Source organism: Bos javanicus, chromosome 14 (assembly GCF_032452875.1).
Source record: "Bos javanicus breed banteng chromosome 14, ARS-OSU_banteng_1.0, whole genome shotgun sequence".
Classification (NCBI taxonomy): domain Eukaryota; kingdom Metazoa; phylum Chordata; class Mammalia; order Artiodactyla; family Bovidae; genus Bos; species Bos javanicus.
Window position 1 is genome coordinate 64,679,175 of NC_083881.1, and position 18,219 is coordinate 64,697,393.

The 18,219-nt window shown below is 38.2% G+C and overlaps 1 protein-coding gene across 15 annotated transcripts in view; it reads right to left on the minus strand.

Moving 5' to 3' along the window:
- Positions 1 to 18,219, minus strand: part of VPS13B (vacuolar protein sorting 13 homolog B) — an 804,527-nt gene that overhangs the window by 99,030 nt on the left and 687,278 nt on the right. For all 15 annotated transcript variants that reach the window (XM_061438325.1, XM_061438316.1, XM_061438319.1 and 12 more), the window contains 2 exons: positions 12,820 to 13,016; positions 489 to 670 (listed from right to left, as the gene is read on the minus strand). In XM_061438325.1, the coding sequence (XP_061294309.1) occupies positions 489 to 670; positions 12,820 to 13,016 (379 nt within the window). The remainder of the gene's footprint in view (positions 1 to 488; positions 671 to 12,819; positions 13,017 to 18,219) is intronic.

Genomic DNA, 18,219 nt, shown 5'->3' on the forward strand with positions numbered 1-18,219 from the left:
CTAGTCCTTTAAAATATTGGAGAATTTGTCCATTTTTGGTGGAAGGTATTCATACTTATCAAGATAAAGTAATATCAAGTACTTTTGGAAACTATTTGCCATTAATGTAATGGCTCAGAATATAAAACAAAAACAGATGTACTTCTTTCAAAAAATTCATAATTGGAGTAATAGTAAAAACCTGCAATTTTTGTAACTTCCTTGAAAATTCTCATTAGGAAGTGCACTAAATCATAGCAATTCACTATAACTGGTAACCTATATAATAAGTAAATGAGATGGTTCAAACATAAGGGGGACAATTATTATATGAAATAAAAAAACTTCAGAGTAACTTTGCTGGTGCTCATTGTTGAAGGAAATAAATGCTGCTTCTAAAAATGTCCTCTTTCCCCATGTGAGTGGTGGTCATTTGGGAAGGAGTTTTGTGTAGGGACAAAACAGTAAGTATTAAGTGGATGTTATTCTGATGCTAAAATAAAGAGTACCTGTGCCAAGCTGATCAAGGTGATGACAAAGATGGAACTCCAGGTGAGCAAACTGGAAGGAAATGCAAAGAGATGGGACAAACCATGGGGTAAAACAGGAGTCAACTCTGGTACAGGCAGCCAGGGCTGTTGGAGTTACAAGTTGGTCACAAGTGCTTTGAGAACCAGATTCACTTGCAGAGCTGTGGGAAATAATAAAAGTTCAGTAACCTAAAATTTCCAACATCATATAAATGAAACATCTTTATATAAGGGTTTTGAAAAGCTAGCTCCCATAATTCTATAGTCAGTATATTATCAAATCTTCCATATTTGTTCACATAATGAGTTTCTTTAAAAAATTAAGTTCTTGTTGATTATTCTCTATGAGCTATTAGCAGAAAAGTTTCATAGGATTACTGAAACCCCAGACCATATTGACCGCCAACCCAATTTTCTTCCATCCACATTTCATATGACTTACGGACAACTTGTTCTCATATTAAAGACCAACACAACTCAGAGTATGACTCTGCTGTTCAAAAGACCAAATGTTTTCAGCATCATAAATCTTTTGTTTTACTTCTCCAGATTGTCCATATCCATATTCCCATATAAGTTAGTCAATACTATTTATTGAATACCCACTGAATACTGTACTAAGTGCCATAAAAGTTATGACCATGTTCAGAAGAACCAAGGTCTCATGGACAATTACACTGCATGTATATTGAGTACACATATAATCAATATATGTATTGGGTCCTCTCTTTATTTGTCCATTCCCCTAACACATTTTATACCAGAAAAATTCGATTAAAATAAATGGTGAAGGCATCTGTAGGAGGGAACAAATTTTTTCAAAGTGGCTGCTGGTGTGCGTGGGAAATACGCAGCCTCGTTACCTCGCCTCAGTTTGCTCGTAGAAACATGGAGCTGGGGACTGGGAGATGCCAGGGTGCATTCTGGTAATTGTGGCTCATTGAACAGATGCAGCTCCAGTCCCCTTCACTGTCTTCTACCCTCTTCTTGCCAAATCTGAAATTTGCTTATAGCTGTGGTGGAGCCTGGCTCCCACATCCATGACGAGCTTAGAGAAGCAGCACTGGCTTATAGTGTCCTTGGGAGAGCTATGACAGGAAAAACTAAAGAAATAAATCCTAGGTTTTCAATGAAGTCACAGTCTATCTGGTGGTATGAAATATGTAGACATTTACAAACAGTATAAAACGGAACCACCACCAAGGAGTAGGAAAGTTGGAAGGGCGGCCAGAGCAGAGACCTAAGAGGAACTCAGGATGGCGTGGGGGAGATCATGGGGGGTTCTCAAGAGTGTGAATCTTCAGCTGGGTTTTGAAAGAAGTGGTGAAAAGGCTGGTGAAAAGAAAGCTAGGCTTAGTGAGTGTTTAACTTGAAGGAGTTTACAGTGTGGTGGTATTTACTGCAATGTTATGACTCTGTATGCAAAAACCCATTGTATACAGAGAAAACACAACTCTGGGCCAATATGTTTCTGATGAAATGTTATGCACGAAAACGCAGCTAGGTATACTCTTAACACTTCTATAAACGGGCATATTAATCCAAATAGCTTTCTAGGAATTTATTTGTGGAGTTATAAATAAAGATCTCATTTAAAATAAACAACAAGGCCCCACTGTATATAGCACAGGTAACTATATTTAATATCTTGTAATAACCTATAACAGAAAAGAATATGAAAATATATATATAATACACATTATATATATGTAACTGACTCACTTTCCTATATACCAGAAACTAACATAACACTGTAAATCAACCACTTCACTTAAAAAAAAAAAATCACAGGTAAAAAAGATCTCACTGGCAAGGTAAAATTAAAATTTATATTTATTCAAAAAGGCCAAACTGTATTAGTTGTATTAATACATGTATTTTACCCATGTGAACTCTCTCCCTTAAGAAGTTGTTAAAAATAGGGTATAGTGTTAGTCAAAATATTATTAAAAATCCAGGTGAGAGTACTTTGAGATCAGTTCTGAAACTGTAAGCACACAATTTGAGGTGTTTATCTGAAGAATTCTTTTTGCCAACTGCCATTTTTGACACTCTTGATATTTTCAAAAATTTACTTTTCTCTCTCCTGAGAGTAGCAAATACTGTAATAAATTGAAAAAGTTGCTAAGGTATCACAATCTTTATTTATAACAAGTTGATTGACTTTTTACTTTTCCCAAATTAAATGTACAAATCAATGGTTAAAACAATATTCTTAGGTCTTATAGCAACTCCTAACATATATATTCAAGCAGTCAGTACTCTTTCAATCTTGAAATCCTTCTAAAATGTTACTAATCTATATTTAAAAACTTGAGTTATAATAAAATTAAAATGTCTTAAACATAAAATATGGCACATGTAATATGAATATGCTTTATATTTTGAATCAATAAATTTGAAGTTTTTTGATGTTCACCTTAATTTGATCATCACTAATCAGAAAACTAAGATCATGGCATCTGGTCCCATCACCTCATGGGAAATAGATGGGGAACAGTGGAAACAGTGTCAGACTTTATTTTTGGGGGCTCCCAAATCACTGCAGATGGTGATTGCAGCCATGAAATTAAAAGATGCTTACTCCTTGGAAGGAAAGTTATGACCAACCTAGATAGCATATTAAAAAGCAGAGACATTACTTTGCCAACAAAAGTCCTTCTAGTCAAGGCTATGGTTTTTCCTGTGGTCATGTACGGATGTGAGAGTTGGACTGTGAAGAAAGCTGAGCGCAGAAGAATTGATGCTTTTGAACTGTGGTGTTGGAGAAGACTCTTGAGAGTCCCTTGGACTGCAAGGAGATCCAACCAGTCCATCCTAAAGCAGATCAGTCCTGGGTGTTCTTTGGAAGGAATGATGCTGAAGCTGAAACTCCAGTACTTTGGCCACCTCATGTGAAGAGTTGACTCATTGGAAAAGACTCTGATGCTGGGGGGGATTGGGGCAGGAGGAGAAGGGGATGACAGAGGATGTGATGGCTGGATGGCATCACTGACTCAATGGACATGAGTTTGAATGAACTCCGGGAGTTGGTGATGGACAGGGAGGCCTGGTGTGCTGTGATTCATGGGGTCGCAAAGAATCGGACACGACTGAGCAACTGAACTGAACTGAATACACTATAAATGGCTTGCCAGGTGGCGCTAGTGGTAAAGAACATGCCTGACAATGCAAGAGACATAAGAGATGCGGCTTTGATCCTGGGTCAGGGTCAGGCAGATCCCCTGGAAATCCAGGGTCAGGAAGATCCCTTGGACAAGGAAATGGCAACGCACTCCAGTATTCTTGCCTGGAGAATCGCCATGGACAGAGGAGCCTGGTGGGCTGCAGTTCATAGGGTCACACAGAATCAGACATGACTGAAGCGACTTAGCACTCATGAACACACATACACTATAAAAGTAGCATCTGTATGGTTACCTCTTATATAAGGATTAAAAATATCTATGTATAATAAAGCTAAACAGTCAAAGATGAGAACAGTGACGGTGCTAGGGACATTTATAGCAGCTTCATTTCCTTAATTATGATGGAGTTTGATCTGATCCAGATATCAAAAGGTAAAACATAACTTATGAGATGTGTAATAATTAGAAATAGAAAAGCAAAAATGGCTCCAAGGAGCAAAACCTCTCAAATAGTAATACACAGAACTCAAGATTTAATAGTTCAAATAATCAATTAGTTCCTAACGGAAATTCTAATTTTTAAAACAGAGGAAATATTCTAAAAAGTAGAAAGTATGGCAGGAGTTTTACATATCCATACCTTCATTTTAGCCAAAGAAACTTATAGGCTGTCCTAGGAGAAGGCAATGGCACCCCACTCCAGTACTCTTGCCTGGAAAATCCCATGGACGGAGGGGCCTGGTAGGCTGCAGTCCATGGGGTCGCTAGGAGTCGGAAACGACTGAGCGACTTCACTTTCCCTTTTCACTTTCATGCATTGGAGAAGGAAATGGCAACCCACTCCAGTGTTCTTGCCTGGAGAATCCCAGAGACGGGGGAGCCTGGTGGGCTGCCGTCTATGGGGTCGCACAGAATCGGATACGACTGAAGCGAGTTAGCAGCAGCAGGTGATCCATGGACGGGAATCAATTCCTTTAAACAAGGAGTGTTTTAGTAAGTCTGAATCTTGATTGATCCATAGGCACTGCAGGGACCCAAGCACAATCCTTAAAAATTCACTCCTGGACGTCACTCCAGGTATCCATCAACAATAGCTCTGCAGGTATCCAACAATGATCTGACTTGACTGGAAAAGCCTTGAGCTTTTCTCTGGATCCCTCTGTGGTAATAAGAGTTTTATCATACAGCATAGAGATTAAGCAGAGACTGATGTAAGAAAACCTAGATGAAAATGCTTGAACTGCTACCACTTAAATTGTGAAAGTGAAAGTGTTGGCTGCTCAGTTGTGCAGGAGTCTTTGTGACCCCATGGGCTGTAGTTCACCAGGCTCTTCTGTCCATGTAATTCTCCAGGCAAGAATACTGGAGCGGGTTGTCATTCCTTTCTCCAGGGGATCTTCCCAACCAGGGATTGAACCTGGGTCTCCCACATTGCAGGCAGATTCTTTACCATCTGAGTCACCAGGGAAGCCCCACCACTTATATTGTAATCATGGGCAAATCATTTCACCTTGCTAAATCTCAGTTTTCTTATCTGTAAAGTGAGTATAGTAATTGGACTTGCTTTTTGAGTATTAAAGGAAGTACTACATACAAATTGCTTGGCATACGGTCTATCACTCCATAATAGGGAAAAAAACCTATCCCCCTTTTCCTGATTGGCAAATAGGGTACCATACTGTCTACTTAGTTTAATGTTGTTAGTGATTACCCTCAGTTCCCAAGTGAAAGTGAAAGTCACTCAGTCCTGTCCAACTCTTTATGACCCCATGGACTATATACTAGAGTGGGTAGCTGTTCCCTTCTCCAGGAGATCTTACCAACCCAGGGATCGAACCCAGGTCTCCCACATTGCAGGCGGATTCTCTACAGCTGAGCCATGAGGGAAGCCCAAGAATACTGGAGTGGGTAGCCTACCCCTTCTTGAGAGAACTCGTAATATCATGCTGTCATTCATCCCAGCGCAGCACTATTCTCGACACTGGTTCACCTAAACTCTCTCTTGCCTACTGCAAAACACTGCCCTGTCCATTCCGGGAGAGCGCTGAGTGGACGAGAGAGGACGGGACAACGTGTGCGCCTGCCACACCGTGTTCTCTCTACTCCTTAGAACTGTCTTTCTGGGGGAAAATGTCTTAATTCAGACCCAAATAAGAAATACACTTCTGCTGTAACCTAGTGCACACATAAAATGGGAGGGGGGATTACTCCAAATATGATACTCTCTGATTTTTTTAAGTTGTGGTAAAATGTACATAATGTGAATTTCACTGTTTTAACCATTTAACAGTTTACAGTTCAGCGGCATTAAGTATGTTCACATTGCTGTGCAATTATCAACAGCATCCATCTTCAGAATTTTTTCATCTTCCCAAACTGAGATTCTATACAACATGGATGGAGCTAGAGATTATCATATTAAGTGAAAGAAGTCAGAAAAATACTGTATGATATTGCTTATAGGTGGAATCTAAAAAAGTGATACAAATGAATTTAACTTACAAAACAGAAACAGACTCACAGAAATAGAAAACAAACTTAGGGTCACCAAAGGAGATAGTGGGGGGAATGTCATGAGAAAGGGATAAATTAGGAGTTTGGGATTAGCTGATACAAACTACTATATATAAAATAGATAAACAAGGACCTACTGTACAGCACAGAGAACTAATCAATAGCTTATTACCAACTATGATGGAAAAGAATCTGAAAAAGAATATATCTCAAGCATTTTGCTATATATCTGAAACTGATACAACACTATGAATTAACTATACTTCAATTTTTAAGAAATGGTTAAAAAATTTCACCTGCAACCTGCTGTGTTGATTCCATGACCCACTAATGGATTAAAACTACATATGTAGTTTTAAAAAGATGGGAAGAAGGACTGCCTGGCAAAGTCCAACTCCTTGGCGGAGGGGTAAGGAGTTGTTACATTGAGTTTCATTACCAACTAAAGGGAAACAGTAAAAGGATTCAAAAAGATAATTGGGGAAGAATACAAGCATTCCTTACCCAAGGGGCAGAAGACAAAATCTCACATTTAGTCCTAGGAAAGAACTTTCTGGATATCCTGGATTACATCATTGTGGGAGCAGAAATAAGTGGCAAAGCACTTCCGACCAAGATTATTGTCTGAATGGTTTACGAAAGTCAAAAGGTTAAAAAAATGGTACCCAGGAAATTTATGCACAGACACTCAGTTGTGACTGACTCTTTGCAACCCTATGGGCTGTAGCCTGCCAGGCTCCTCTGTCCATAGGATTCTCCAGGCAAGAATACCGGAGTGGGCTGCCATTTCCTTCTCCACCCAGCAAATTTAGATACATCTAAAAGTACAACTCTAAGCAGCCAAATGGAGGGGAATGGTTATCTAGTGGTCCCAGTGATCTTCTGGTGGAAAGTCCAACAGTGAGAAGAAAGGAAATGATCCAGGGACTTTGCCATCACAACGTTCTTTCTCTGACTCCTGGACTACCTTTACATGTAAGAAAGAAGGCTGAGGAAATGAAGAGCATCTCTCTCTCTCTCACACACACACACAAAGTTATGGACCACTGTCTCAAAGTACATTGAGTATGAGCTGACAGTGACATCTTTTATAGGATCTTCAGGGAGTGGGAGAAAAATACTATTATTATTTGTACTCTAAAAACTCAACAGAGTTTTGATGTTCATTGCATGAAGATAGACTCTTTAAGCCACTTCTCTTTCCAGGATGCCTTCCTCTATGAATCTGCATTTTTGGGGTGGAGACAAACAGTTCTTGTTAGCAATCTACTCTCACATGTTTTAACATTGTGAGAAAGTGACCATGTAATATGGAGAAAAACACCAAAGACTTGGTACAGGTGAACAGAGTTTTGTTGTTGTTCACTCACTCAGTTGTGTCTGACTCTCTGCGACCCCATGGACTGCAGCATGCCGGGTTTCCCTGTCATTCACCGTCTCCCAGAGCTTGCTCAAACTCATATCCATTGAGTCGGTGATGCCATCCAATCATCTCCTCTGTCATCCCCTTCTCCTCCTGCCTTCTATCTTTCCTCAGCATCAGGGTCTTTTCCAGTAAGTTGGCTCTTTGTATCAGGTGGCCAAAGTATTGGAGCTTCAACTTTAGCATCAGTCCTTCCAATAAATATTCAAGGTTGATTTCCTTTAGGATTGACTGCTTTGATCTCCTTGCTGTCCAAGGGACTCTCAAGAGTCTCCTCCAGTACCACAGTTCGAAAGCATCAATTCTTTGGCACTCAGTCTTCTTTATGGTCCAAGTCTCACATCCCTACATGACTACTGGGAAAACCAAAGCTATGACTGTAGGGACCTCTGTCAGCAAAGTAATGTCTCTGCTTTTTAGTATGCTGTTTAGGTTTGGCATAGCTTTTCTTTTAAGAAGCAAGTGTCTTTTAATTTCATGGCTGCAGTCACCATCCGCAGTGATTTTGGAGCCCAAGAAAATAAAGTCTTTCACTATCTCCATTATTTATCCATCTATATGCCATGAAGTGATGGGACTGGATGCCATGATTTAGTTTTCTGAATGTTGAGTTTTAAGCCAGCTTTTTCACTCTTCTCTTTCATTTTCATCAAGGGGCTCTTTAGTTCATCTTCGCTTTCTGCCATAGGGTGGTATCATCTGCATATCTGAGGTTACTGATATTTCTTCCAGCAATCTTGATTCCAGCTTGTGATTGATTCCAGTCTGTTATTTCATGTGATGTACTCTGCATATAAGTTAAATAAGCAGGGTGACAATATACAGCCTTGACGTACTCCTTTTCCTATTTGGAACCAGTTGTTCCAAATTCAGATCTAACTGAACCTGTTGTTCCATATTCAGATCTAACTGTTGCTTCTTGACCTCCATACAGGTTTCCTGGAGGCAGGAAAAGTGGTTTGGTACAGAGTTTAGCATTATCATCAAACACCTTGTTATAAAATTAACTGGGTATATATACCTAGATCTTCACAGTTATTGTTGTGTAACACAACAACTGCCTGAAACTTATCTTTTATGTAGTCATATACTTCCAGAGTTAGCCATGTGGGGTGAAAGTAGGAGGGTGAAACCAAGCACAAAGTTGTTTTGGTCCATCCGAAGATATCTGGTTGATACCGAACTCAGAGAACCTAGCAGAATAGTCCAAAGCCTGAGACCTGGGTCCACCAGCTCATTTCTCATCTTTCCTCCCAGGTCCATCACTGGGTAAGAAACCATAAATTCCAAATACAGCATGTGCTCGCTGGCCATCCTGTTTGCTCTCGAAATCCACTTTCTACCCTTCCCTGTCCTATTCTCTGCCCCTGACTGTATCAACGAGCCACTTTGTTCTCAGTGTGTCTTTTTTTTTTAAAGATTTTTAAAAAATTATTTATTGTATTAATTTTGGTTGTACTGGGTCTTCGTAGGTGTGCACAGGCTTTCTCTAGTTGGGGCGAGTGGGGGCTGCTCTCTAGCCGCAGTGCACGGGCTTCTTACTGTGGTGACTTCTCTTATTGCAGAGCGCAAGCTCTAGGCGCATGGCTTTCAGTGGTTGCAACATGTGGGCTCGGTAGTTGTACACAGGCTTAGCTGCTTTGCAGTGTGTGGAATCTTCCTGGACAAAGGGTTGGATGGTTCAGCCAGTGGAAGGTGCCCACAGGAGATCAGAAGATGGGAAGAGACTAGGGGGACGGCCTCCATTCCCCTGGCTCCTTCTTAGTCACATTTCCTCACATTGCTGCTACAAAAACAGCTACAATCACGTGTTCTGGGTTAGTTTCAGTAATGGCTGGATCATCTGGCTCTTCCAGGACTAAGAATGGGATGGTTCCTCATGGTTTCTAGCCTCAGGTTACTGTCCTATCCTTTAACCTTGCCAACACTTTGGAAACAGTCTTTACATTAAACTCTCCTCAAGTAATCTGTTTGAGTGTGCTGGCTGTTTCTTGTCAGGACCTGACTAGTAAAAGGGGTTTATTTAAACTTCAGCAGTGGGTAATGGGGATGGGCAAATATATACATGATGAGATTCAAAATAAATAGCTAAAATGGCTATCCTGAAAGTGTTAGTTGCTCAGTTGTGTCTGACTCTTTGTGACTGCAAGGACTGTAGTCTGCCAGGCTCCTCTGTCCGTAGGATTTCACAGGCAAGAATACTGGAGTGGGTTTCCACGCCCTCCTCCAGGGGATCTTCCCAACCCAGGAATCGAACCCTGCATAGCAGGAAGATTCTTTACCATCTGAGGTACCAGGTATCCTCCAGGTCAGGCCTTAAAGACTGTATCTGCTGTTTCAGTCCAGTGCACCACAAATAGAAGTCTCATAAAGGTCAGTACTATTGTGGAAACTAAGACTGACCATTACCCAATATTCATTTTCATATGACCAAGCAAACCATTAATTAAAGACAGTAGAAAATAAGTATTACAAATACATGGGGACCGAATTAAAGAGTATATGCCTGTATGGGATACACAGACCAAGGTTTAAGAGACTGAATCTTTTTCCTTCAGTCCTAAGTACTGAAGGCTACCTGTCACCCTTCAGACTGGTTAGCTCCTACCCCTTCCTAAGCGTTCAGCTCACAAATCAGGTTCTTGAGGCCAAAGAGCTAGTTGGGGATGGAGCCAGGACATAAACCCAGGTCTCCTGACTTGGAATTCTCCAATAAACAGCGCTTCTATTTACACACACACGGTAAACCCAGGTCTCCTGACTTGGAATTCTCCAATAAAAAGCGCTTCTATTTACATACACACGGTAAACCCAGGTCTCCTGACTTGGAATTCTCCAATAAACAGCGCTTCTATTTACACACACGGGGATGCCGCTATCACCAAGTGTCCTACACTGCCGCACTTTTTGACAATTGTGGGCAGGATGCCTTTTTTTTTTTTTTTTTTAGATTAAGCTTCATGGAACTTATTTTTATGAACTTTCTTCTAGTAATGTACAATGGTCTGATGCATATCCATCTCAAACCATAAATATTACTTAAGACAAATTCTAATCATGAAAGTGTCAGGTTTTCGCTCAGTTTTAGATCTCTCATGACAGAATATATTGGATCTAATTATAGCAGTTTTATCTCTACATAAAATGTTGAATATTACCAAAGCACTGATGTTTTCCTTCAAGAAACTGGATGAAATTTATTTACTGTCCTTTTTGAAAAATGTCTTAATGTTGGTGTTTTATTATGTTGACTTTTAAACCAGCTCTTTAAATTTAATTTCACTAATATAAATTTCTACCTGAAAAATTTATGTCAAGCAATTTAAAGCAAGATCAATTATGAAATATTAGGCAAGATGAAAAATCCCAGGTGAGGACAAAAGACCTGTGATTACAATGTCAAAAGCCTGGTGAAAAATTGTCTAAATTTGACTGCATAAATTTCCATTCCCTAAAGATTCCACATTTCTGCACTGCTAGATTTTTATGAATGTTTCAGATTCAAAGGACTTAACCTGTTCAATTGATGAAAATGTATTCTTTCATTATTAGAATCAAGAAATGATGTGTAACTTGATACTAATAATAAAACAGTGGTTTGTTTTTAAATCAATTTCATTACCGATAGCTCTGTTTTCTGAGATTTCCTGGTTTCTAACTAGGTAATTTATGCTTAGAAGAGGCAATCTTTCTATCCACCTGCTAACTCCTCACAGGACGGGTGTTCTTTTCACAGCTGCATTTCATACATGTAAATCAACACCCCACTCCTCTAACATATTTTCACCAGTCGTACTTTAGTAGGTAATATACTAGGAAGGTAATTATTTTTAAAGAGCCCAAATGACCTAGAAATAGAGTATGTAAAGTATAAGACATATTATTATTAAGCAAACAAAGTAATTAATGAAAAAAAGACTGTGAGGCTACAGACTAAAATGCGAACAGAGGTTTGTATTGTGTGAATATGATGGGTAATGGTATTATTTTCTTTATTTCCCAAATGTTCTTCAAGGAACACATATTATTACTAATTACAAAAGAGAAAGTATTTACAACTATCTATAATATAAAATAGGAATCAGAATACAAAATGGTATGCTATGATTATGACCCTGTAAAGGCATACAATGATGGCAAAAATAAAGGTAAAAAAAAAGAGAAAACAGTTCAGCTGCAAGGTGTTGGAATAGTGGATTTTTTTTCTCTCTGTTAGTGTCAAAATGGTGCTTGGGAAAGAAAGGGAGGGAGGGATTATATATAAGGAATAAGATGATGCTAAAGCGAATCTGTCAGGAGAATTCAAAGGTAGGACATTGAAAGCGATGGGCAGCAACATCAATATGGGTCCACAGCACACATACCACATGACCCAAGAAACTGTTCCACTTATGGTGATTCAGTGTCTTTTTCTTGTCATTATGAGAGCATAACAGAAAGATATAACAGATATGTAATCTAGAAGGAGCGCTGAAGAACACATTGCTGAAGCCATTTTTTCTCTAATTTAGTGGATGTATTAAGCAAGCAAACACTGAAAGTGGGAACAATTTGTCTCTGTTTTGTCACTAACCAGATATCCTGCAGGAGGTGTGGAATAGGAAGTTCTAGGGACATGATTCAGAATACCTGAAGTCTATAGCTTTCAAGATAGTAATTCAAGATACATTACAGACAGATAGATTCAAGAGCTGCATAAAGCTCTGGCTATCTGAAATCCTTTGAGTATAAATTATTTTGGTTAGCCAAGTTTTCCTAATGTCTGGAGGTCTGTCTTTTAAAGGTTTTTTTTCTTTTAAAACCATGTAAGAAGGAAATATTTCCAAAATTTATCTTTTCAGAAGGAGACAATTATTTACTTAAACTCTCTTTTAATGCCCCATGGTTAACCATTTACATATACTGATGACTGTCATTAAGAGTCTACTGAAGTGTGTATGGCTCTTTTCGTCTACAGTTTTTAGTTCAGGATAACTGGATCTTTGTAGTTTGCCTTTTGCTCTCTTTTCCTTTTATAGCTAAGGAATAAGCACTCTGAGAGAGCTCACAGTAAAACAGAATTTTAATACACAGACTTTGAAACATCAGCTTCTACTTCGCTTCCTGGTTCTCATGCATAGTTTCGACAGATGCAGCTGCTAGAGAGCTGAGATACAGCTAAATGAGGGGCCACCAGACAAGATGATTTGACTATGATTTCCTAGTACAACACCACTATTTCATTTTTCACTTTTTTCAGAGTTACCTTTGGTCATCAGCTCCATTTTGGCTGCTGTTCAAGACAATTCTCCAAAGATCCGAGGATACCAGTTTCTTCTGGTCGTTCACAAGATTGATATCTGGCAATTGCAGTTCACAAACTTTGCTTTCAGACAGACTAAATTCTCGAAATGCAACAAAAACCTTCTGGAGTTCATCCCAGTATTCCAAACTACAAGGAATCTATATTAAAAGAAAGAAGATTTTAGAAGTTGCAAAGAGAAACTATGCTTTTGTATTTGTTGACATGCAAATCAAATCTTCATAAAAGTTACAATTTAAAAGGGGAAATAAGTAAAAAGGACAGTAATTTAGGATTTCTTTTCAGTTATATTCATCCTGTTTACCTACTTTATTTTAAAAGGCCCATTCAATAATAATATGTGAAAACAGTCAAGAAAGTTTTTAAATAAAGGAGAAAGAATGGGGAATTAATTCTACCAGATGTTAAATGTGTTACAAAGCTATACTTACTAAAGCTAAAGATAAGGTTGGAGTAGCAACATACAAATAGAAGAATAGAAACAAGAATAATAAAATATAAGTACAGATAAATTTTAGTATATAATGAAGGTACTATTTCAAACAAGTAGGGGAGAGACCGAAAATGAGGTTGCAAGGACTGGTTAGCCTGGTAAAACAAAGTGAGTCCCTACATGATTCCTATATCAAAGTAAGTTCCAAAAGGATCAAAATGTTAAGACTTTAAAGGCTAAAAACTGAAAGCATAAGGGGAAAAAAATCAGTTAATATTTATATCATAATAGGGTAAACTTTTCTGTGTGTGGCATGAAACCCAAGGATGGTAAGACAAACAAACCTCACAACCGGTAACATCAAAATTAATAAAAAGCAAACTAGGATAAAAACAGGTAATATTTAATGACAGATCTAGGGTCCCTGTTGTGATAGCAGAGAACTCTTATAAATCAATGAGAAAGTGATAAGTAAGCATATAGAAAAGTAAGCAAAGGCAGTTGTTGGAAGAGGCCCTGAATGTCCCTGCATATTCTTGCCAGGTATGCAAAGGATGCGAGGCCCTGAAAGCTATTAACTGGGGCCGTTTCTCAGGTTGTGTTTGTAGAAAGCATCCTTGAGCGATGAGGTAAAGTTTCTTTCCAGGACAAAGAGCAGACTTGCTCTAAAATGGGTGGATTTGACAAGGTCCAGGTTCCATGCTGTGCCATTTATCATGGCCCCTGTGGGACATGGGGGCAAGAGGAACCAATACAAAGATGATGTTCATGCTGTCTGCTGTGCCATAAGCAATGATATTCTTTGTTTCTGACCAAAGTCTAATATCTTCTGTAAGCATTCATAAAACATTAACAGGCTATTAGTCTGGATAAGGTAAAATCCCAGATGTGGACAGTAATTAATCCACAGAAGAAAAGATATAACCAGTCAGTACACATGAAAAGATACTCAACTTCATTAATACTTATAGAAATTCAAATTAAAGCAATAATGTAATATTTTTATTTATTAACGTGGCAGTTTGAAAAGACAGTTCTAATTTCTGTATAGGTGTAGGAAAAAAAAAGCATTTCTACCCAGTATCTTTGGAGAATAATTTGGCAATATATATTAAACGCTTGGAAGGACACATCTAAGGATTTGTTTTACAGATATTCCAATGCAAGGATGTGTGTATGTGTGTGGATTTACTTCAGTACTATATGAATAAGAAAGTGGAAACATTAAAATATCTGCCAATATGAGATTAAATATAACATGTAGGTCTATAGAATGGAATCTGTACAACCATTAAAACGAACAAGGAATTTCCTAATTATGACCATTCTCAGAGCTGATCTCTACCTTTCTTGTGTCACTTCCATATCTACCACACTCTTCTACCACAGAGGTCATTATACTTTGCAATTCCTTATTCGTGTGTGTCTCCTTTAGCTGACCCTGTGATCCTTGAAGCAAAAATTGCATATTCTTTTAAAACCTATTAGCATCTAAGAGTTTGGGGGACATAACAGTATATTTAGTAGATGCTTTCTGAATGAATAGACTTCTCCTTAATCTTTCTTTCTTAAATAAAGCAATTCTTAATCTTTGGGAATAAATTCTACTGTCATTTATAATAGTTTCTTTTCCTTAAACAGTGACTTGAGCATCCATGTATGGAGAGGAGCTAAATGGAAGAAAGGGGCACAAAATGGATATGTCTAAGAGGCTAACAGAGTGATGAAATGCAGCATATTTTGGTTGGTGATAAGGACAAGTGATATATCAATAAATTCTACTTTCAGTCACCATTTCTTGAAATTCTCCTTCTTGCTTTCCAAGACACACATATTTTTCTAACTTTCTTCTCGCTGGGTCTTTGTTCCTATATTGTCTCTCAGTCTGAAATATCTATAGCATCTTTGGTTTCTCATTGTCTAATGTTTAAATCTTTCCCATTTATCAGGGTCCAAATGAAATACCACCTTTCTTTGAACCTTTTCACCTCCCAGATGGAGAAATGCTTTCCCTTTTCTGAATTCCAATAGTTTTTTAAAATGGGAATCTGTTTCATAGCTCTTATCACTATACACCTCATGTTACAGTTATTTCTATACATGACATTTTCCCTGATAGACACATTCTTTGAGGGAATGATTTCCATTTGGCTAAGCTTTAGATTTTCACAGCACCTGGAAAACTGTATACAGTGAATGTTCAAAAAATGCTGCTGAATAAATGAATGAATAATTCATGAATGAACGAACGAATAAACACATTCTGAGTGATTCAGTCCATCTCTGGCACACTAAAAATTCCCCACAGAGAAGTATAGAAGATTAAAGCACAAACTTTGGAGTTACATCTAATGGGATTCAATTCCTAGCTCCATTAGCTATGGGTTATTGGGCTAATTAATTTTCCTAATATCAGTACTCGTATCCCTAAAAAGAGGATAATAACAGAACTGGCTCATGAATTGTTGTGAGGATTAAAAGAGACAAACATTCTATTTAATAGCACACAATAAAAGCTTAAGAAATGTTAGTTACTAAGTATTTATCCTTCTCATGCGCAAAGAACACTTCTTTTTTATGGATCTATTCCAACTCTCTCCTATACATCAAAACTTAGAAGCTTGGGCATTGTTAAAAGAATCAGGTAGGTTGTGAATAAGAGTCCTGCTTGTTAGATTTCTCAACAATGGGTTGGACTTGTGGAAAGAATAAACCTTGAATCTGGATGTTCAGGAAGCTTGTAATCATAGTTCAATATGGTTTTCTGCTGCATATCTATTAAGATGTGTTCCTGAATGATGGCTATTATTTGAGAGATAAAGGAATATCTCCTTGCTGAACCCCTTTCTAGACTGCCAGTAAGTCAGTCCTTTATCAGTTATGGATAAGATGTGGGAAGTGAGGTGAGACACATAAGAATCTCCTGGGAGAGGGCAAATGAGTTTAGAAAAAACATTTAACATACTTATTGTTTTTTTATTAGTAGTAAATTAACAGAACGTAAAGTTCAAAAATCATCTTCTTGATCGTAAGGTTATATACAAATGGGATGGAGAAAAGACTTGTTTCTGGTATTGTCTCCAGAAGTTCCCCATTAAAATTAACGCATAATAGCTTATGAGAATTGGCTGTCGCACTGGAAAGCAGAGTGAGACATCAAGAGAAAAGCACTACTAAGTTTTGATGTACAGGAGGGAGTTGGAATAGATCCATAATAAAAGGCAAACCCAGCCGGCACCCACCGTGGGAAGCCATCAGGTAGTTCAAGGGGAACGAAAGGGAGCTGCACCACACTGGGGCTTGGGGAAAGAGAAACTGCGCAAGTTCACAAAGAGAGATTTGGAAGAAAGCCAAAGAAAAATTTTATTTTGTTCACAATTTTGTGTCAGGCTGGCTCTGTGGTTATATACTTCAATCGCAACATTCCAGGCTACTCTCAAAATTAGAAAACAGTAGAGAACTTCTATAGACACACATCCTAAAATATGTGTTGTGTGTTCGTCAGGATTTTCCTTGGTTAATAAAGGGGTATTAATAAATGAAACTTCCAAATGAAACTCTGTTGAAAGTATTTAAAATTGTGTGCCTATAAGTACATTTACAAAAGTCATATATGAATCCTTTCCACCATTTTAAGAACATTTTTGTCTTGAAAACCTCAAAAGAAAAGCTGACAACAATACTCAGTACAATTAAACATTTTAAAGGTAATTTTAGTCAACTGTCTACTAAAATACATATTGAGCCACAAATTTATAAACCATATAAATATAATCGTCATTTTTAAAATTTCTTCATCATAAAAAGAAAAAAATCTTGGTATTTCATTGGATAAAATTCTGGCCACAACCCTTAATCACCACTCTGAGACCTTGAGCACCTTATTTAATGACTCCAAGTCTTAGTTCCCGCATTGGTGAAAAGTAAGTAATAAAAACAAAATTATTTTAGTCCATGATAAGGATTCTGGACTTTATCTTAATGCCTATGAGGTAACTTTGAAGGAACAATGCTTAAAGTCAAATTTATATTTTTAAAAGCTTCTGGATACTGTGTAGAGAATGTGTTAGAAGAGAATGAGGTAAGCAAGAACATGAACAGATAATAAGAGGTTAGGACAGTGGTCTATGCTACAAACTAGAAGGCTTATGGTATGGTTGGTGTATGTGGGAGATTCTTGAGACATAAAAACTTGCTGACTGATTAGATACTGGAGAGGGAAGAGTTAAGGATGACTCCCAGGTTTCTGGACCAAGCAACTGTATGGGTGCTGATGTCATTTACTGGTATAAGTAAGACTGATGTATCCTGTTGGGGAGTAGGTTTGTGGTACGTATTGGGTGGAGGAGGGGAGAACCTAAGTTCATTTTTGGACAAGCTGAGTTGGAGGCACCAATGAGCCATCTAAGTGGAAATCCTGAGTATGGAGTTGGCTCTTCTAGAATGAAGGAGAGGGAGTTAACTATGTTGATACATAGCTGTAGATTCAACCAGCCTTAACCTTTCATCAAGAGAATGCAATGGAAAGACAGCAAAGAAGCTTATAGTACTTATTCTCAAGAAGGTGTTTTAAATGATGAATTAAGAATATAAACTGTTTAGAAAGGGATGTGAGAACAGAGCAAGCTGATGGATAGCGAGAAAGCAGAGACTGTTAAGTTTCTATACATTAAAGTTTAATGAATGATGGTAGTGGGGTTTGCCAAGCGAGCAGACTGGAGAGACGAAAAGATTGCTAGTAAGATTAGGATGCTGGAATGAATGATTTAGGAGGAGGGGCAGTCTGGGATGTTGACAAGTTCCAGGGCTGGTGTGTGGGAGTGAGTACTTAGATGGAGCAGAAGAGGAGAGCACTAGAGTGAGGAGCTCAAGCTGGGGTCTGGCTGGGTCTTTTACATGGATGCTGACAG